This window comes from Eulemur rufifrons, chromosome 2, assembly GCF_041146395.1.
Source record: "Eulemur rufifrons isolate Redbay chromosome 2, OSU_ERuf_1, whole genome shotgun sequence".
Lineage (NCBI taxonomy): Eukaryota > Metazoa > Chordata > Mammalia > Primates > Lemuridae > Eulemur > Eulemur rufifrons.
In genome coordinates, this window is record NC_090984.1 from 60,773,281 (window position 1) to 60,794,535 (window position 21,255).

At 48.4% G+C, this 21,255-nt stretch overlaps 1 protein-coding gene across 2 annotated transcripts; it reads right to left on the reverse strand.

Moving 5' to 3' along the window:
* Positions 1 to 154: 154 nt before the first annotated feature.
* JPH4 (junctophilin 4) lies at positions 155 to 9,846 on the reverse strand. Of its 2 annotated transcripts, XM_069463659.1 has the most exons (7): positions 9,222 to 9,846; positions 8,931 to 9,062; positions 8,138 to 8,687; positions 6,684 to 7,455; positions 3,571 to 3,689; positions 2,715 to 3,247; positions 155 to 1,814 (listed from the first exon to the last, which is right to left on the reverse strand). In XM_069463659.1, exons 3-7 carry the CDS (start codon positions 8,514 to 8,516, stop codon positions 1,731 to 1,733), a joined length of 1,887 nt encoding a protein of 628 aa, XP_069319760.1. In that variant the 5' UTR covers positions 8,517 to 8,687; positions 8,931 to 9,062; positions 9,222 to 9,846; the 3' UTR covers positions 155 to 1,730. The 2 variants fall into 2 exon arrangements, with proteins under 2 accessions (XP_069319760.1, XP_069319767.1); XM_069463666.1 differs by lacking the exon at positions 8,931 to 9,062.
* Between the last annotated feature and the right edge of the window lie 11,409 nt (positions 9,847 to 21,255).

Sequence of the window (21,255 nt, forward strand, 5' to 3'; positions counted from 1 at the left end):
TTAGTGTTTAGGGGAAGGAGCTCTTATCGCACTGGGGCGGCAAGACTATATGATACGCCCGAGCTCCCCCAAGAGGCCTCCTTGTACATCCTCAGCACCCAGAGAGCTTGGATTTGAAGCCATCGCACCCCAAAGGAGATGACAATCCCCCCCCTTTTTTGAACTTTTTTATTAATATATTTTTTTGTTAAATTTCTTTGTATTTTTTTTCCTGCAAGACTTGGTGTTGGCGGCACTGTTGTAGTTTAACTTCAATCCCAAATTCCATGAAATAGAAATCAGAAGTAAAGGCTGAGAGGGGAGGAAGGAGGGAGGCAGGCCAAGGAGTAAACAGAGTTTGACTAGAAAAAAAGAAGGTATGTGGTGGGCATTCCCAGGCAAGGCCATTCCTTGAGGGAGGGGGTTGGCAGGCAGCTTGCCTCTGCCTCATGCAGGAGAGGGAGGAAAGATCCCCTGGGGACCCTACAGTCCCCTCTTCCTAGGGCTTCCTGCCCCCAGGGGAAAAGCTAGTACCAGGGATCAGCCACAACCTCAAACAGGGCCTTCCACCCACCTCTCACCCAGGTCTGACTGACCCCTGCCCTGCCTGGACAGCCTGTGAGAGATCAGCTTCTTTTGATCACCTCCTGTGGTCTTCCCATTTCACAAGATTCTGATGTGATGGGGGAAGGGATATAACCCATTTTGAGACTACTAAACTTGTCACAGCTTCTGCTTCCTTATGAGCTCCTGTTATCTTGTCTGGTTCCATCCCCAAGAAGTGCCTCCCCCACCACGACTGCCAGAGTTGGGGCATGGGGTGGGATCCTTGCTCAAGTGCCTTTAAGTAGCAATGTCTTCTTCAGGCCCCTTAGGAATTTAATCAAAGGCCACAAGTGAGTCCAGACCAACCAAATAAACTGTTAGGGGGAGACAGAAGGGTGAGAGAGGTCAGTGGCAAAGTCTGGGAAGGACTTGACTGCATTGGATATTTTTTGTTCCTTTACACACTGCTCTTGGCATGGCATGCCACCAAAGAGGGCTGGAGGAGGGGCTTGCTGATGAGGAAAGAAAGAGGGAAATGCTAGGGAGTTACTCTACTTTTCACTTCCCCTATCTGCTTCAGGGAAAGGACAGTTAGGCCAGAACCTTAGCTCAGAACCTGCCTGGAGGTGAGATAATATCCTCCAAGGAAAGAGATGGAGGCTGTACTTCCTGTAGCTTTTTCACTAGGCCTCAGAGGGACACCAGGTCCCTCAAGCCAGGGAGACACAGCAGCTCAGCCAGTGCCTCGCCCAGCACTCAGGTACCCTTTCTTCATTTTCTTCCTCCTCTCCATTCAGCTTCCAGGAGTCTCCTCAGGACACCAAACCCCCACCCTCAGTGAAGTTTAGGTCTAAAGAAAAGGTGGGGTGGGCATGGGGCAATGGTCTGTCTTAGATTTGTGTGTCTCAGAGAAGAGAGCAACTCTGAGAGAGAAAAGCCCTTCATATGTAAACAATCTAGAGAAAGAAGGGGTTGGGGTAGGGAAGGGAGTGAGGAAGACAGAGACAGATTCAGAATAAATGAGATAATCTGAAAGAAGGGAGGGAAAGAAAAAGCAAGAGACAAAAATAAAGGGGGCAAAAAAGAAAGGAAAGGGAGAAGAGAAAGAAAGAGAAAACACAACCAGAAAGAGGAAAAGAGAAAAAGTCAGGGCAAAGGGGCGAAAAGGCAGGCAACCAAAGCCAGAACTAGGCCAGGAAGTAGCCTCAGGTGAGGAGCTGGGAGAACAGGAACGCCAGGCTGAGGTCCAGTAGGGCCACGGCTCCCACCACCAGGGGGTTGGCAGCTCCCTAGAAAGACAGAGGGGGAGGCAAGCTTAGTCCCCAGACCAGGTCCCCCACTTTCCTGCCCTGGCTGAGGTGGCAAAGCTGAAGGGGGTCCCAGGCACCTCCCTGCAACGACCAGAGGAGGGGGAGGGATCTCCAACCTTTGTTTTCAATTGCAAAACACCCTTCCTCTCCCAGCCAGGGCCCCACCTTTCCTCTGGCATCTTCAAGGCAGGCACAGCCCTTCCTCCCTCCTCCCTCTGCTTCCCTCCCACCAGCATATCATGTGGCCCAGGCAGAAGGTGCCTGGCCTTAGTAGCAGACATTGGCAGCAGCAGCCAGTACTGCAGTAAGGCAGAGGGATGAAGGGGTGAGGATGTGGTTGCTAGGAAACAGGAGAAGGCCTAGAGTCCAATCAGAGTAGAGGGTTCTGGGGAAACTCCGCCTCTCTCAGTTTTCTGCCTTCTCTATTTCCCTTCTTCCCAGGAGAGGGAGGGAGAGTCAGGGTAGGGAGGGAACAATCTTTTCCTTTTTTATTTCTGGGCACCAAAGAGAGAAAGTGTGGAGGTGGGGTGGGGGTGGAGTAGGAAACCAGGAGCTGGAAATGATATGGAAGGAGAACAGGGAAAAATGTTCTGGCTCTACCGTTAATTATTAGTTTGTAACCTTGGGCAAGTTACTTTAAGTGCTCTGGGCCTCAGTTCCCCCATCTGTCAAATGAGGAGTTGGAGTTAAAGGTGTCTAAGGTTCTTTCCAGCTTGAAAGCTTTCTATTTTTTTCAGGTGGGATATGGTCTAAGACTGGCCAGGCAGAGGAAGCTGAGTCAAAATCAAAGCCCCTCAGGGGATCAGACAGAGGTCCGGAAGGGTGGGAGGCAAGGCTTTGAGGAGAAGAGGGTGCACAGTGGGGGCAGAGATGTCTCACCGGCTGGGCAGGCCTCTCGGTTGCAGCAGGCTCCTCGAGCTCTTCTGTCAGGCACCCAGCATCAGGACCCCTTGAAGATGGGCCCTTCAGGACCAGCATGGTGACTGGCTCAGGCTCTGGGCCTCCTGAGGCCCTCAGCTGGGGCAAGGGTTCTTCATCTTCCCCTTCCTCCTCTCGAAGACTTCCTGAACTGTCGCTGCAAGCTCCGAGGAGTGGGGAACCGTCTCTGGGCCCTGGCCCCTGCATCCCAGCCTCATCCTCAGCCTCATAGCCAGCTAGTTCCTCTGCCTGCTCACCTGGGCCCCCCCACTCCTCAGGCCAAGCTTTGGGGCTGGAGAAGGGACCCCGGTCCCCTCCAGGAGGCAGTGGGCTCCGGCAGGCAGGTGGTCGCCAAGGTTGGCGGGATGAGGCAGGACTGCTGGGCAGTTCGGGGGATCCCTCTGAAGGGGTCAGTCCATTCTCGTACACCCCAGGGCTGTCCTCATCCAAGGGCTCTGTGTCGGAACCTTCTGAGTCTTGCCTGGGTCTGCGGCCTGGGCAGGGATAGCTAAGAATCAGAGGGGCCTAACTGGCCTCGGGCTGGAGTGGCTGCAGTGTTATCCCCCTGACTGGGGATTTCCCAGGATTTTGGTATCCTTAGGCTCATAGCCTCTCACTGCCGGACTCCAAACCCTCCATTACCCTACTTCATAAATTCCCAGTCCAGCTCCCCAGACAACCATCCCCGTGGCTGCTTGTACCTTGGCTTTCCTCATTCCCAGTTCCCTTGCAGGGCTTCCCATCCCCCTTCCCCACACCTGAGCCTCTCTAGCCCCCTAGTGGGCTCACCCCCTCCCCTAGGCTGCCCACACCTCACCTGGGGCCTCCAGCATGGGTTGCAGGTCCTGGGCTATCAGTTTGGCCATTCGTGCTGCCTCCACAGCCTTCTCAGCGACACTGCTGGCTGCCACTGCCTTTAGGAGGGCGTCTGCTGCCCTGTTGGATCCGGGCACAGGGACTTAGCAGACCTTCTCCCACTTCAAATTAGTCCCTGCTCAAACGCTCCAGCTTGTTTGCCCATGTCCTCCTGATCTGAGCTCACCTCTGGAGTCCTCACCCTTCCTCACACTCTGCCAGCTGCTCCCCTCCCTGGCAGGCCAGGGCAGCTCTCCTTTGGTTTCCCCTCCTGGACCTGGGCGGTGTTTGCCGTCATCACACCCTCCTCCTCCTCTCACACCCTTGTACCGTTATGTCCCGTTATGTCCCGTAGTAACACTTCCTTCTTCCAGGCCCTCCTGGAACTCTGTTATTCCATTCCTGTCCTGCTCCCTTCCAGTGACAGTTGAGACCTCATTCTCTTAGCACATCCACTGTAGTCCTGCTTGGTGCTTACGAGCTATGCCCACCACCCTCTTTGCAGTTAATACTCCTGTTGTTATCAACCCCTCTCACCCTCCTGTTAGGAGCCTCTGCCTTCCTTTTCCTTTCCATTGCCAGCCCTCATTATTATTGAATCCTACCTCCTCCTGACATGAGAATTTCCCATCTTGCTTTCCTTCGGCCTCTTCTGTTATCACATTGTTCTCCCCGCTCGGTCACTGCCACTGCCCCCTTGCCCCACCTCATGCTTTTCTGAGCTCTGGAACTGGAATAAGGTGGGTCTCTTCTTTCTGCTACGATGCTGCTCCCACTCCCTGCTAACATGCGTGCTTTCTCACCACTGTGATTATACCTTCTGGGCAAGCTCTTAGTCTCCCTTCCACGATATCTCTCCTGTCCTGCTCCTTAGGTACAGGTAAACTTGATGCATCATCAATCCTTCCCCCATTGTTGTTTCTCAGTTCTCTCTCTGATGTCAGATGCTTCCTTAATTTTCTCTTCCCTTTCACCCTTCGCTGTTAATGGTACATGCCTTGTAACCTTTCAATTAGTTCTGTAATACTGGCTGAAGGAGGGACCCAAAAGAGCAGAGGTAGAGGTAATCAGATGTGCTTACTTCTGATCCATGTGAATGGATCAAGACCCATGACTTTCTTTGGCCACAGGCCTGTTTTACCTGGCTTAGGAAGGCAGTCTGTGTATGAGAGTGGGGAAGAGGGTGACAATGTCCACTGTAGTCTTAGGTCCACCTCTTATTTTATGTACTTTGGGAGATATGGTCACCCTCCTCCTCTCAAACCTCATGGGTCAAGGACCTTAGAGCCTGCTTGGAGGGATCTCAGATAACCCTGTTCTGTCTTAGGGTTTTTAGACTCCATATGACTAGCCCTGATCTGCAACTAAGCTGGTCTCAGGGTCTGGGGCAGTGCAGGAGGATCACAGCATTGGGTTGTATTGCATTCTCTTGGCAGCCATGAAACTGATGCATTGACAAGAGCCTGTGTTTTTGTATATGAAGGGTTTCTATCATCAAGTCCTATGTAGTAGACTTAGTCTGTGCTCAGGCATCAGGCCAGGCTCAGGCTACCTGGCAGAGGCACCTGCTGCTGAGGCTCTGCTGTTTCCATGGCAGCTGACAGCCAATCAGGGTTGCCAGGCCTGTTGCTGGGGAGACCAACCAACCTCCTCCTACTGCCTGATCCTCTAGTTACTGAGATCAGTTTTTCCTGCACATGCCTCCACCCTATCTTGTCTAAAATGTTCCCTGGTGCTCTGCCCTCCCCCTTCCCTGGCTTAAGGCCCTGCACTCTAACATCCAGACACTCAGACACATCTACAGATGCACATTCTCTGGCTCAAGCATCTACACTGGATTTGATGTGTTCATATTCACACACATACACAAACACACATGTACACACACCCTGTCACCCATTATACAAACTCATTGAAGCATATTTGGACATATTCCTGATTTCTAATTCTCTGAAAAAAATCTCAAATTTAAACAAAATCCCTCAACTATGCCCCCAGCCTTTTTGAAGAAAATCCAATATATAAAAATTCAAATGTGTGACTTGTATAAATCAGGGACCTATGTATCTCATTACAAGTGGATTTTTGGCTTCCTTTAGATCTAATTCAGTAGTCAGAAGCCATATGTGGCTACTGAGCACTTGCTTGAAATGTGGCTAGTCCAAATTGAAATGATGTGCTGTAAGTGTAAAATACACACCAGATTTCAAAGACTTAGTTCAAAAGGAATGTAAAAGTCTCAATAATTTTATATTGATTATAGGTTGAAATGATAACATTTTGGATATATTGGTTTAAATAAAAATATATTATTAAAATTGATCTCATCTGCTTCTTTTTATTTTTTTTAACATGGCTACTAGATTTTAAATTACATATTTGGCTTAGATTATATTAGACATCACTGCTTTAGATAGCAAGGTTCGTGATACATGAAAATGTAATCTGATATAGAAAATTTCATTTACAGGCAAGCTTCCTGTCCTCAAACCTTTATCAGTTGGGTAAAAGAAGGCAGAGGAGGCAAAGCTGGGAGAGACTATCTTTTCAGGCGGGTAGGGCAGCTGTACAAACTGGACTTCCCCAAGGCCCAAGGCTGAAATGGTGTCAGGCTGGAATGTGGTTAGGAAAGGATAGTCCCTGTTCCACCCAGGGCTCATGCTCCCAGACTAAGGCCTGGAAACTGGATCAGCTGCAAGACGAGGAAGACTAGTGACATGTTTGAGTTCCAAGAGATTTCTTCCCTTGCACAAAGCAGCCATTGCTACTCCCACACACAACAATGATTCCATAGATAAATATCTCCACACCAAAGACAGTGAGACACATTTATGGTCTCATACCACCTCCCTCAAATCCCCAGCCACCCACAGAGTCACACCCACATCCACCTGTGACCTCAGATATAAACGCCTCAAATACCCAGGGATACAACTGCCTGTCTTTAGGCCTGCTCTTCTCACCCTCAGGCCCTAGGCCTTGAGTCTTTGTCCTCCCTTGGGGATTCCCTCCTTCCCAGTCTCCAGCGCACCCTCTCCTCTTAGCCTAGCTTTGTCTTCTGCACTGGACACTCACCTGGCAGCGGCGATCTCCTGGCGCTGGCGGGCAGCGCTCACGGCTCGACGGGCGCCCTCGACAGCCCTGTCCACCTTCTCTTTGACTTTGCCCCGCCGAAGGGCCAGAGGCAGGAGACTGCGGACCCGCCCGCCGTGCACCAGCCTGTTGCGCTTGTACTTGCCCTCCTCGCGGGAGCCGTCGGGGCGGGTGGTGCGCCCGTAGCCGTGCCGCCGGTTGCCCAGCCACTCTCCCTCGTAGCGCAGCCCGTTGGAGCGCTGGCTCACTCCGTAGCCGCTGCGCCGGTCGGCGCGCCACTCGCCCGCGTACACCTCTGTGGCCGAGCCCTCGATGAGGGCGGGCGGCGCTGGGACCGGGGGCCCGCTGGCCTCGGAGCCCGGGGGTCCGGTGCTGCCCACCTCGCTGCTCACCTCGCTGCGCAGGGAGCCCCGCTTGCTGCCCAGGGAGCTGCGGCGCCCGCCCGCCCGGAGCCCGCTGAGCAGCAGCGAGCGGCGGAAGAATCCGCCGGCCGCCGGGGTGCGCTTTCGGGAGGACGCGCCGTCGGCGTCCCCGGGCCCGGCCAGCACGAAGCCGCCCCGGGAGCCCGAGGCCGGGCTGCCTCCCTCGTCGCCCGGCAGGGGCAAGGGCGGGGGCGGCGTCGGGGGGTCGCTGTGGCCCGAGTCCAGGGAGGTGCGGCGGGGTGAGCGCAGCAGCGCCGCCTGATGGTAGGGCACACTTTGGCGCACCCCGTAGCCGTGGCGCTTCCCGGCCTGCCACTGGCCCTGGTAGGTGCCTGCGGGCGGGGTAGAGGTGGGAGAAAGAGTCACAACCCGCCGCTGGGTTCCCTGCACCCCAAGTCTCAAGCGCCCCTGTAAGCCCAAGTGTCAAGTGGGAGGGGTAGAGACAGCGCGGAGGTCGGGGAAGGGTACCAGGAGTTGGGGACAGGCCACGCTGGGTCAGAAGGAGGTGTGGAGGAGCAGAGTGAAGACAGGCGGGTAGCAGGAGCCATCCGTGGATTTTGGCAGTGTGGGTACATAGGGCAAAGGGGAGGGAGGGGCAGCTGGGGTGTGTGAAGGACAGGCTGACGGGGATGTATATAATAGGCAAACAGGACTCTTAGGGGCAAGCTGACTGGGGAAATAAGTGTGAGCGGACAGAGCAGAAGTGTTAGGGACAGGCAGGTAGAGAGGGGAGGTGTGAGGGACAGGCAGACAGGGAAGGGGTGAGGGAGAAACCGGCAGGAGAGAGACAAATGAGGAAGGCACGAGGGCAGAAAGGGGAGAAAGGTGGGGGCTGGGGGTCCTATCGATGGGGAACGGCATGGGGGAGGGACGGGGGTGTAGGGGAGAGAAGGATGGCTCAGGGGGCGCATTTGGATGGGGAAGGCATATGGGGAACAGCAGGACGTGGGGGTATACGGCTGGGGAAGGCGCACGCGGACGAGCAGACAGACAGTAGTAGGCCGGGCCCCGCACCTCCGTCGGAGTAGGTCTCGGTGCCGTAGCCGTCCTGGAAGCCGTCCTTCCAGAGCCCGGCGTAGCGCAGGCCGGACACGCTCTCCCACACGCCGCTGCGCCCCTTCAGCCCGCCCAGCCACTCGCCGCGGTACGTCCAGCGGCTCTTGCGCTCCACGCCCAGCCCTTCGCGCTTGCCCTGCTGCCAGTGGCCCTGGTAGCTGTGTCCGCCGGGCCCCGTGAAGACGCCCAGTGACTCGAAGCCGTGCGCCCAGCAGCCGCTATACTCGCCCTGGGCGCCGGGCCCTGTGCACACGCCGTAGCCATGTGCCCGCCCCGCCTCCCAGCCCCCCACGTAGCAGCCCCCGTCGTCAAAGTCGAACTTGCCCCCGGGGGACATGCATGTAGTTGGCGCGGCCTCAGCCCCCCGGCGGCTCAGCGCATCCTGGGGCTGGAGAGCCGGCTGGGGGCCTGAGAGCCGGGCGAGGCCTGGAGGCGGGGGCAGTTAGACCGGGGCCGGGCGGGGGGGCCCCAGCGCGGGCAGGCAGGGCCGGACCCTCATCCTGAGTGGCTGCGGAGAAAGGGGGGGGCAAGTGGTGAGTGAGGCCCCTCCTCTTTGCCCGCCGCTCCCTGGCCCGGTGGCTCTGGGGCATCAGCACCGCCCCCCAACTTCCCCCCTCCTTCGGCAGCACCTTCCAGCAGCTCCCAAGCTCTGGGGGCACGGGTCTTTCCCATTCCTCCCTTTTTGGAGAGGGCCCCTCCCAGGACTTGGGACCCCAAGCCCAAGCCCAAGCTAGAGTCCCACTTCTTCAACCTAGGACCCCAAAGTGTCCAGTGTGGATGGCAATTTGGGGGGGGGGGTCCAGAGAGGGGGCTGGGCAGAGTCGTAGGCCACCCGCTTCCCTGGCTGCTGTCAGGATCTCTCTGCCCCGGTTCTTTGGCTTCCCTGATAAAGGGGGAGGGCTAGAAAATGTAGGGGTAAGATCGGACCAAGGGGGGCTGACGGTTTCTCAGGGGGCAAAGGATGGGCATGGGGGAGGCTCTGCAGGGGAAAGGCCAGGGTGGGGATGGGCAGACAGGCAGAGGGAGGGGGCAGGTTACTCACCATGTGGGCTGGGGCTCAGGCTGCCTCCCAGACACTGCATCCATGACAGGATACCTCCACTCCCACCTCACCCGGACAAGCTAAGCCCCCTCCCCTTCCGGAGAGACTGCTCCAACCCAGAGAACGAAGGTGGGGGAGCCCGGAGAGAGTCCCCTCTCTCCCCAGCTGGAGGAGCAGGGTGGGGGGGGGGCGGCGAGGTAGTGGCAGGGGTGGGGGGAGATGGGAATAGTGTAGGGAAAAAAAAAATCTGCCTTGGATGGAGATAGAGAAGAGGAGCTGGGAGCTGGATGGAAAGGGGGAGGGGGCTATCAAGAGGGGGTGTTTTTATTATTTTTTTTTTCTTCTTATGGTTGGGAGAGGAAAAATAAATCAAAATTCCGATTCCATCCCAGCACAAATCAATGTTTGCTCCATCCCAGCATCACGGGGGAGGCAGGGCCAGGCAGATTTAAAGGGGCAGGGAGAAAAGAGGAGAGGAGAGGGTGGGTAGAGGAGATACGATGAAGAAGAAGAGGAGACAGGGGCGATAGTCGGGGTTGGGGAGGGATGCCCGGGTAGAAGAGGATGGGTGCTCGCTAACCCTGCGGTGAGGGAGGAGGAAGGCAGAGGGGAGAAGGAGAGGCACAGAGACCCCCAGGGTGGAAAGAAACCCTGGCATGCAGGCAGGGAGTGGGGCGAGGAAGAGGGGAGGGGAGAGGAGAGGAGCGAGGGGGAGGAGACTGAGCTGAAGATGGGGAGGCAGGGGGAGGCCGAAGCAGGGCGGGGGAGGAGAGATGCGGGCGAGGCCGAGAGAGGGCGAGAGGAATACAAAGGAAGAGGTGCAGGGGTGAGAGCTAAGGAGGCGGGAGAGGGATGACAGGAGGGAGACCCATTCTGGAGCTGGGGAAGGATGGCGAGGAGGAGAGAAGCAGGGGGGGAGGAAAGGAGGGAGAAAGAAATAGATATGGAGACAGAGAGCGAAATAAGGATTGTGAAGGGAGGGAGAAAGCTCTGCAGAGGGAAGGGCAGGCGTGGGTATAGAAATCCAGGCAGGAAGAGCCCAGATAGAGGCAGGAGGGCCGGAAGTGGTATTTGTGGGGCCCTGGGGAGAAGGATGAACCTGCTAGCTGCTTGGACTGAAGCCAGAAGCCTTTGGGCATGCATGCCTGTGTCCACTGAGTCCACTATCCTCCCTAAGAAAGTGCTGGAGGGGACCAGGAGGCTTACCCTCTTGTACTTTCTGAAGAAGCTTGAAACGGGGCCCTGCCTGTAAGCCAGGCCTCACCCCTTTCACCCCCCACCAACTATTTTTCCCTGGACTGTCCCTCTGAAAGGCAAGGAGTGTATTTGAATGGGGAGCAGGGGGACCATATTTGGTGATGCCAGAAAGATCCCAGGGCTTTGGAGTTGTTTCTTTTGCAAACCTAGAGGCAAAGACACATAGACATGTTTGGGTGGGGCCCTTATTGTGAAAAGGTGTCCTCCAGCCCACCACCCCATCTTGTCCACTTGCCAGAGGGGCAGCACATCCTAGGTCCTACTGTTTACAGGCAGAGAAGGGCACACACTGTCTTCCCTCCGCCTCAGTTTGCTCAGACTCTGCCTCTAGTTCTATCCCTGTCCTGAAGCATTTAGGAAGGAGAACACTGTGTCCAGTTATACACAACAGCGTAAATACCCAAATTTACCAATTGCTGTTATTTTCATTCAAGGCCTGTTCCACCACCCCTCCCCCCAGCTCCCACCTCCATTTTAGAGAGAAGAGAACTGAAGCCCAGAGGGGGAAGTCACTCACCAGAGGTCCCACAGCAGAGCTGGCAGAGCGAGGATTAGACCATTTGAGTCCTGTAGTTCCTCCCGGGATTCCATGTACTGGGAAAGCTCCCTTAGACTCAGGGGCTCAGTTCTGAGTCCTTTGCTAAAATAGAGAGCATGAGGTTTGGAATAAACAAGGAATTCCCTTGCACTGTGTTTTCCTAAAAGTATATAAGAAGTTGGGGAAACATGTAAATTTTAAGCCTCCAGCGCAGGGACCACATCCTCCAAATGCTTAGCACAGAGCAGGGCAGCTATGGGTCCACTTGAGATGTGACCATTGATAGTTCATTCACTCATTTCTTTCTCCGTTCCTCAAACATCTATATAGTTTATTGTATACCAGACGCATTGCCAGGGTGCTAGAGATACGGTGGGGAACACCAGGGTGCCAGGCCTCATGGAGTTTCCTATCTAGTAGAGAAGGTAGACAACTAGCTAGCAATTCTAGTGTGGTTATTGCCATGACAAGTTTGTGTGGTGGAAATAGGGAATAGGGATGGAATCCAGCTTCAACTGGCTCCCCAGGGAAAGAGACATTTAAGGTGAATCCAGAAGGGAGTTCTGGGGCACGCCCAGCTGCATCGCTGTCCCCTAGATATTCAGCTTTCCTTCTCCATACAGTGCCTTGTCCCACTCAACCCCTAAGATTCCCCTTTTCTCCAAGAAAGGGGGAAACAAGGAAAGAAAACCAATCTATGGTCCCGGAATACCTGTGCCCTGTTCTTTGGGGTGAAAGAGTGGCAGGGGTAAGCAGAAGTTGGGGCATGATGCCTTGTTAGTAGGGTGACTCTACACTGTATTCTGAGCTGCAAATTAAAGTGCAGGGTCCAATGAAGCCCTGAAGAAATCTCCACCAGAAGCACCCTGGAACGTATGGTATGCACAGTCCCAGACTCCTATATACCCCAGAATGAGCCAGCCTCCCCGCCCCTTTCTGGTCTGTCCCTACGGGTCCTACGATCCCCTCTTTCAGGGCAGGATCATTTTTTTTTTTTTTCAGAGAGTGCAGTTGTTTGTTTTGCCACAATTTACCAACATTCAGGTGTCATAGAAAAGGAGACTAATGTTAAATGGAGCGGCTCTGTGCTTGGAGCCAGGTTTTGTGCTTGGCACCCCATTTGTATTACCTCATTCAATCCTCATCACAAAGCTGTAACTGTGAGCAGTCCAGGCTAAAGGCCAAGAGATAGGCTTCCAAAAATGAACAGACCCGTGTCTCAATCCTGACTCTACCACCTGCTAGTCGGGTAAACCTGAGCATATTACCCAACTTTTCTGAGCTGCGGTTTGTATATCTCTAAAATGGGAATATCATAACCTACTCCATATCCTATTGTGAGGATTGAAACTATTGTGTAAGAATTGTAAGTATGGATATTATGTGTGATAATATATGGAGGGAAAACCATTTGGAATAGTGGCCAGTACATGGTAAATGCTCAGTAAACGGTAGCTTGAAAAATATGTTGGCATTATGCCAGTTTTATGGGTGCAGAATCTGGGACCCAGAAGCTAATTAATTTGCTTAATGTTGCCCAACTTATATATGGCAGCCCTTGGAGCTCAATATATATCAGGCTTCCAAATTAGTATGCCTTAACAAATGCAATTTGGGGCATCCTGTTTATAAAACTAAAACATATTCATAGAATTAGGAAAATACAGCACAATATTGAGAATAAAAATTAAAATCACCCATAGTCTTACTGTATAACACTTTAGTGTATTTTCATATAGTCTTCTTTTCTATGCACTTTATCTAACATAATTAGTTAAATGCTGCGTATACAATTTTATATCCTACTTATTTACTTGGCTTTACATTGTAAGCATTTTTCCATGTCAATACATTCTTGAATTTTTAATGGCTATATAATATTCCACTGTTTGGATGTATAATAATGTTTTTAACTATTCTAGTAGAGCACTTTTATGCTATTTGTACTTTTTTTGCTATAAAAATTAACATGTTTATATGTAAATTTTTGTATTTCTGATGCTTTCTTTAAAAAATGTTTTATCATGAAAAATTTCAGACATATACCAAAGTAGACAAAATAAGATAACCCCCATATACCATCACCCAGTTTCAGCAATGATCACTTTTGGCTAATCTTGTTTCCTCCTGTCTCATTTATTTCAAATTCCAGGTATCATGTGATGTTATATCAGTCTATTGATTTGCTGAAGTTGAATTCCTTTTTTTTTTTTTTTTTTTTTTGAGACAGAATTTTGCCCTGTTGCACTGATTAGAAGTGCAGTGGTGTCATCATAGCTCACAGCAACCTCAAACTCCTGGGCTCAAGCGATCCCCCTGCCTCAGCCTTTTGAGTAGCTGGGACTACAGGCCTGTGCCACCATGCCCAGCTAATTTTTTCTATTTTTGTAGAGAAGGGATCTCACTGTTGCTCAGACTGGTCTCGAATTACTGACCTCAAGCCATACTCCGACCTCAGCCTCCCAGAATGCTAGGATTATCCGCCTTAGCCACCATGCCTGGCCTGAATTCTTAATAGTAGAATTACTGGGTCACAGTATAGAAACACATTTTAAGATTTTGGCTTTATTTTACCGGAATCACTTCTAGAAATGTACAAATTTACACTCTCACCAATTGTGCACGACAGTGCTGGTATTATTGCACCATGACCTGCATTAACCTTTAGTTGTAACACACACACAGATGCAGATACACACACACACTTGGCCAACTTGACAGGTGAAAAGTGCTTTCTTTATACAGTATACATTTATTTGATTGATTGCCAGGCTTATATTGAGAAGGCATCTGGTGACTCTAGTGGAGCAAGTCCTCCTGAAGGAGCCCTAGGAAACATGCTGGCTCCTCCTAGGGACCCCAGCTGAGGCCGGAGGGGTGAAGGTGGAGATTTCCAGCTGTGCTGGGACCCCCTAGCTTCCCTCTGCCTCTAGAGCAGGGCAGAGCTTGGGAAGATCTCCTGCCTCATCTCATGGGCAGCCACCAGGGGTCAGGATGGGGCCGGAGATCCTGCTGGTAGGGTACAGCCTGACACTGTATTTCTTCTGTCTGGCTGCTGCTGGGTGGACACACATCTCCCTTCTGCTTGTCAGATCTTGATTCCAGAATATTCTGCATGGCTGACCTTCCCTGCCTGACTGTCCCCGCCTCTCACTGCTCCCAGGTTTGGCTAGCTGAAAGAGAAAACCATCTGGCAGAAACCACACTGGATTTATGAGAACTTGTTCTCTACACATCTCTGTGGGACTGGGTTCACTACAGTGCAGGGATTTTTAACCTGAGATCCATGAACTGAGGGACCCAAGGATGGGCCATAGGGACTGGGAGCCCTCTGAAGTTGGGCAAATGGGGCATGCAGGTCCTTTGTTCCCCCTGTAGGGAGAGGACAATGCTTTGGTGAGATTCATGTCCCTTGGAGTCCAGCATCTTCTGGTACCCGCTTCTCCCTCATAAGCTCACTTGTTTCCTAGGTGGCTGTAAAGAGAGCAGCTTGGTGTTGGAAACAGGGGTGGTCTGGGGGGTCAAGCTAAGGGGTTGGGCCTTCCTCATCATCCAGTGGAGCTGAGAAAAGAGCTTGAATGTTCCTCGGGGTGGGATGGAGACGGGGAAAGGGAGGTGGGCAATACTTTAATAACTTCCTGGGCACTCATGGAGTCCAGTTCCATCCATCTTGCTGCAAATAACAGTATTTTATTCTTTTTGTGGCTGAATAATATTCCAAAAATTGTGTATATCTATCTGTCTATAGATAGATAGATAGATAGATAGATATACCATATTTTCTTTCTTTTTTTTTTTTTTTGAGACAGAGTCTCGCTTTGTTGCCCAGGCTAGAGTGAGTGCCGTGGTGTCAGCCTAGCTCACAGCAACCTCAGACTCCTGGGCTTAAGTGATCCTACTGCCTCAGCCTCCCAAGTAGCTGGGACTACAGGCATGCGCCACCATGCCCGGCTAATTTTTTCTATATATATTTTTACTTGGCCAGATAATTTCTTTCTATTTTTGGTAGAGACGAGGTCTCGCTCTTGCTCAGGCTGGTCTCGAACTCCTGACCTCGAGTGATCCACCCGCCTTGGCCTCCCAGAGTGCTAGGATTACAGGCGTGAGCCACCGCGCCCGGCCCCCATATTTTCTTTATCCATTCTTCCACTGATGGGCACTTAAGTTGATTCCATATTTTGGCTATTGTGAATAGTGCTGCAATAAACATGGGAATGCAGATATCTCTTTGATATATTGATTTTCTTTCTTTGGGATGTATACTCAGTAGCGGAACTGCTGAATCATACGAAAGTTCTATTTTTAGTTTTTTGAGGAACCTCCATACTTTTTTCCACAGTGGCTGTATTAATTTACATTCTCACCGACAGTGTACGAGAGTTCCCCTTTCTCTACATCCTCACCAGCATTCATTCTTCTCTGTCTTTTTGATAAAAGCCATTTTAACTGGGGTAAGATATCTCATTGTAGTTCTTATTTGCATTTCCCTGATGATTAGTGATGTTGAGCATTTTTTCATATACCTGTTGGCCATTTGTATGTCATCTTTTGAGAAGTATCTATTCATTTATTTATCAGATTACTTGTTTTTTTCTATTGACTTGAGTTCCTTAAATGTTCTGGTTATTAATCCCATGTCAGATGGATAGTTTGCAAATATTTTTTCCCTTTCTGTGGGTTGCCTCTTCACTTCGTTGATTGTTTCCTTTGCTGTGCAGATGCTTTTCAGATTGATATGATCTCATTTGTCTATTTTTGATTTGGTTGCCTGTGCTTTGGAGGTGTTGCACAAAAAAATCTTTGCCCGGACTGATGTTCAGGACCATTTTCCCAACATTTTCTTCAAGTAGTTTCATAGTGTCAGGTCTTATGTTTAAGTCTTTAATCTATTTTTATTTGATTTTTGTATATGGTGAGAGATAGGGGCCTAGTTTCATTCTTCTGCACATAGTTATCCAATTTTCCCAGTACCATTTATTGAGAAGACTGTCCTTTCCCCATCATATGTTCTTGGTGCCTTTGTCAAAACTTTGTTGTAAATGTGTGGATTTATGTGTGGATTCTATATGCTGTTCCACTGGTCTGTGTGTCTGTTTTTATGCTAGTATCATTGCTGATTTAGTTACTATAGCTTTGCAGTATATTTTGAAGTCAGTTAGTGTGATGCCTTGAGCTTTGTTCTTTTTGCTCAGGATTGCTTTGGCTATTTGAGTCTTCTGTGATTCCATATAAATTTTAGGATTGGGATTTTTTTGTTGTTGCTTTTTCTTTTTTTGAGACAGAGTCTTGCTCTGTTGCCCAGGCTAGAGTGCAGTGGCATCATCATAGCTCACAGCAACCTCAAACTCCTGGGCTCAAGCGACCCTCCTGTCTCAGCCTCCCAAGTAACAGGGACTTAGGCACACACCACCAGGCCCAGCTAATTTCTCTATTTTTAGTAGAGATGGGGTCCCACTCTTGTTCAGGCTGGTCTCGACCTCCTGGGCTCCAGAGTGCCAGGATTATAGACATGAGCCACTAGACCCGGCTGGAGTGTTTTTTTTTTTTAATTTCTGTGAAGAATGTCACTGATATTATCATAGGGATTTTATTGAATCTGTAAATTCTTTGGTCTGAATTGTCATTTTAACAATATTAATTTTTCCAATTCATGAGCATGGAACATCTTTCCATTTTTTTGGTGTGTTCTCTTCAATTTCTTTCATCACTATTTTATAATTTTCCTTGTGTGGATCTTTTACTTCTTTGGTTATATTGACTTCTAGGAATTTAATATTCTTTGTAGCTATTGTAAATGGGATTGCTTTCTTTTCTTTTTTTTGAGACAGAGTCTCACTCTGTTGCCTGGGCTAGAGTGCCGTGGTGTCAGCCTAACTCACAGCAACCTCAAACTCCTGGGATCAAGTGATTCTTCTGCCTCAGCCTCCCAAGTAGCTGAGACTATAGGCATGTGCCACCATGCCTGGCTAATTTTTTCTATATATATTTTTGGTTGTCCATATAATTGCTTTCTATTTTTAGTAGAGATGAGGTCTCGCTCTTGCTCAGGCTGGTCTCAAACTCCTGAGCTCAAATGATATACTTGCCTTGGCCTCCCAGGGTGCTAGGATTACAGGCATGAGCTACCACGCCCAGCTCAAAGTTCCTAATTTCTTCATTGACCTATCAGTCATTCAGGAATATGTTGTTTAATTTCCATGTGTTTGTGTGTTTTCCAAAGTTCCTCTTATTATTGATTTCTAATTTTATTTCACTGTAGTCAGAAAAGGTACTTAATATGATTTCTACTTTTTTGAATTTGTTCAGACTTGCTTTGTGGTGTACTTTGAAGAATGTTCCATGTACTGATGAATGTGTATTCTGCAGCAATTGGGTAAAATGTTATGTAAATATAAGTTAGGCCTATTTGACCTAGTGTGTAGTTTAACTCCTGTGTTTCTTTATTGATTTTCTGTCTGGATGATCTGTTCATTACTGAGAGTCGGGTGTTGAAGTCCCCTACTATTACTGTATTGTAGTTGTAGTCTGTCTCTCCCTTTAGATCTATTAAGGTTTTTTTTTTTTGAGACAGTGTCTTGCTCTGTTACACAGGCTAGAGTGCTGTGGCATCAGTCTAGCTCACAGCAATGTCAAACTCCTGGGCTCAAGAGATCCTCCTGCCTCAGCCTCTCAAGTAGCTGGGACTACAGGCACATGCCATCACACCTGGTTAATTTTTTCTATTTTTGGTAGAGATGGGGTTTTGCTCTTACTCAGGCTGGTCTCGAACTCCTGACTTCATATGATCCTCCCACCTCAGCCTCCCAGAAATGTTTTCTTTATATATTTGGGAGTTCTGGTGTTGGGTATGTAGATATTCATGATTGTTATATCCTCTTGCTGAATTGACCCCTTTATCATTGTATAGTGACCTTGTTTGTCTCTTTTTTCAGTCTTTGATTTGTAATCTATTTTGTCTGATATAAAGTATAGCTACTCCTACTTGGGTTTGGTTTCCATTTGCATGGACTATCTTTTTCCACCCCTTCACTTTTACTCTATCTGTGTCTTTAGAGGTGCAGTGGGTTTCTTACAGGCAATATATAGTTGGGTCTTATTTCTTTATCTGTTCAGCTACTCTAAGCCTTTTAATTTAAGAATTGAGTCCAATTACATTCAATGTTATTATTGATAAGTAAGGACTTACTACTGCCATTTTGTTGCTTGTGTTCTGGTTGTTCTACAACTCCTCTATTCCTTTTTTTCTTACTGTATTCCTTTGTGGTTAAGTAATGTTCTCTGGTAGTATGTTTTAACTCATAGCTTTTTATTTTTAGTGAATCTATTATAGGTTTTTGTATTGTGATTACCATGAAGCTTACAAAAAATATATTCTGGATATAACAAGTTATTTTAAAGAGATGACAACTTATAAGCTGGGCATGGTGGCTCATGCCTGTAACATCAGCACTTTGGGAGGTTGAGGTGGGAGAATTGCTTGAGGCCAGGATTTTGAGACCAGCCTAAGCAACATAGCAAAATCCTGTCTCTACAAAAATTTAAAAAAATTAGCTGAGCACGGTGGCATTCACCTGTAGTCCTAGCTACTTGAGAGGCTGAAGTGGGAGAATTGCTTTAGCCCAGAAGTTCAAGGCTAAAGTGAGCTATAATTATACCACTGCACTCTGGCCTCAGTGACAGCAATCTCTTAAAAAAAATCTCCCCCACTTTTGACTTTATGTTGTCTCAATTTACATTTTTTTGTATTGTCTATCTCTTAACAGATTGCTCTAGTTATTATTGTTTTTGATAGATTTGTCTTTTGGGTTTTATACTAGAGTTATGAGTGGATTGCACATTGCAATTAGAGTATTGGATTATTCTGGATTGGTCCATGTACTTAACTTTACCAGTGGGTCTTATACCTTCAAATGTTTTCTTTTTGCATGTTAGTGTTTTTTTCTTTCATATTGAAGAACTCTCTCTAGCATTCTTTTGTAAGATGGGTCTGGTGATGTGAATTCTTACAGCTTTTGTTTGAGAAAGACTTTCTCCTTCATAGTTTAAGGATAGTTTTCCTGGATACAATATTCTTGATTGGCAGGGTTTTTTTTTCTTTTAGCACTTTGAAAATGTCACCCCACTTCTTCTTGGCTTATATGGTTCCCATTGAGAAGTCTGTTGCCAGATGAATTGGAGGTACTTTATATGTTATTTGGTTCTTTTATCTTGCTGCTTTTAGGATCCTCTCTTTGTCCTTGATCTTTGAGAGTTTGATTATTATATGCCTTGGGGTTTCTGACCTTCCTGTACCTGAATATTTATCTCTTTTGGAAAGTTTTCTGTTTTTATTTCTTTGAATAAGCTTTCTATCCCTTGCTTTTGCTCAACTCTCTTTGTAAAAATTTTTTAAAAATTTCTTTAAGTTTCAAAATATTAAAGGAGTAAAAATTTTTTGTTATGTGTGTACCTTGTAAATGCCTAAGTTGGGGCTTTTGTTGTGCTCATCACTAGATCAACTCTATTTTGAACACCAATAATTCTTTTGTTCTTTTCTCTTTCTTTTCTTTCTTTCTTTTTTTCTTTCTTTTTTTTTTGTTTTTTTTTAAGATAGGGTCTCACTCTATTACCCAAGTTGGAGAACAGTGGCATGATCATAGCTCACTGTAACTTTGTATTGCTGGGCTCAAGCAATCCTCCTGGCTCAGCCTCCCAAGTAGTTGGGACTACAGGCTTTAACCATCATGCCTGGTTAATTAAAAAAAATTTTTTTTGTAGAGATGAGGTCTCACTGTGTTGCACAGGCTGGTCTCAAACTCCTGGCCTCAAGTGATCCTCCCATCTCAGCTGCCCAAAGTACTAGGATTATAGGTGTGAACCCAGTACTGTGCCTGGCCCACTAGTAATTCTTAGATTTGGTCTTTTAAGGTAATTTTTCATATTTTGTAGGTGGTCTTTGTTCTTTTTCATTCTTATTTCTTTTTTCTCCTCTGACTATGTAATTTCAAATAGACTATCTTTGAGCTCACTGATTCTTTCCTCTGCTTGATCCATTGTGCTGTTGAGAATCTCTATCAAAGTTTTCAGTTCAGCAAATGTATTTCTTAGTTCCAAGATTTCTGTCTGCTTTATTTTTCATTATTTCAACCTCTTTGCTAAATTTCTCTGATAAATTTCTGAATTTCTTATCCTTGTTATCTTGGAAATCACTGTTTCCTTAAAACTGTTACTTTGAATTCTTGGTTAGAGAGTTCACATATCACTGTCTTGTTACAGTCAGTCACTGGCTCCTTGATTTTTTCATCATTTGTGGAGGTCATGGTTTCCTGTTTGCTGTTGTTTCTTGTGGATGTACATCTATGTCTTTGCACTGAAGCATTAATTATTTATTCTAGTCTTCTCTGTCTGGCTTGTTTTGGTTTTTATTGGATAGTTTGCTTAGAGCTTTTTTTGTAATTTACCTGTGGATTTCCTTCCTTTTTTTTCCCCTGCTAGGTTGCTGCCTCCTTTTCAGCACTAGATGGCACCGCACCTTAAGCCCAGGTTTGCCTTAGTTGTGGTAGCCAGTCAGAAGGCTGATTATCCAAAATGGGGGAGTTTCCAAAGGGGATATCCTGGTAGGGTGGGAAGGCTGGCTAGGGGTTTGTGCCTAGGGGACTTGTGGAAAGAACATAAGAGTCTACTGTCTAAAAATGCCATTGTCCTCATAATAAGCAGAAATACAGAGCTTTTAAAGGGTGGGTTCTCAGCTTCAGACAATTGCTGTTCAACTACAGTTGATGATTCTAATTGTCCCATCTCTGTGGCATTTCTGCTAAAGACAATCCTTGACCTTCACCCAGGACCTCTGCCCACCCACACCTGTTTCTCCACTGCCCACGAGCTAAGAATGTTTTCCACATTTTTTAAATGGCTGAAAAAATGAAATAGAAGAAATATCTTATGTCCCATGATATTACAAAACATTCAAACACCTGTGTCCGTCAATGAAATTTTACTGTAGCACAGTCATGCTTGTTCATTTATATATTGCTTGCGGCTGCTCTCATGCTACGATGACAGAGATCACATGGCCTGCAAAGCCTAAACTACTTTATACCCAGCTTTTTACAGAAAAAGTTTGGTGGCTTCAGGGCTAGAGCCCTCCTGGAGGGACATTGACAGGAACTGGAAACAGAAAGGAAGTCCCTTCTGACATCCTTCCAGCCATGGCCCTGTGCCCCTCTGGAGCAGGAGTGAATAGGAAGCCCGCTGGCAGGA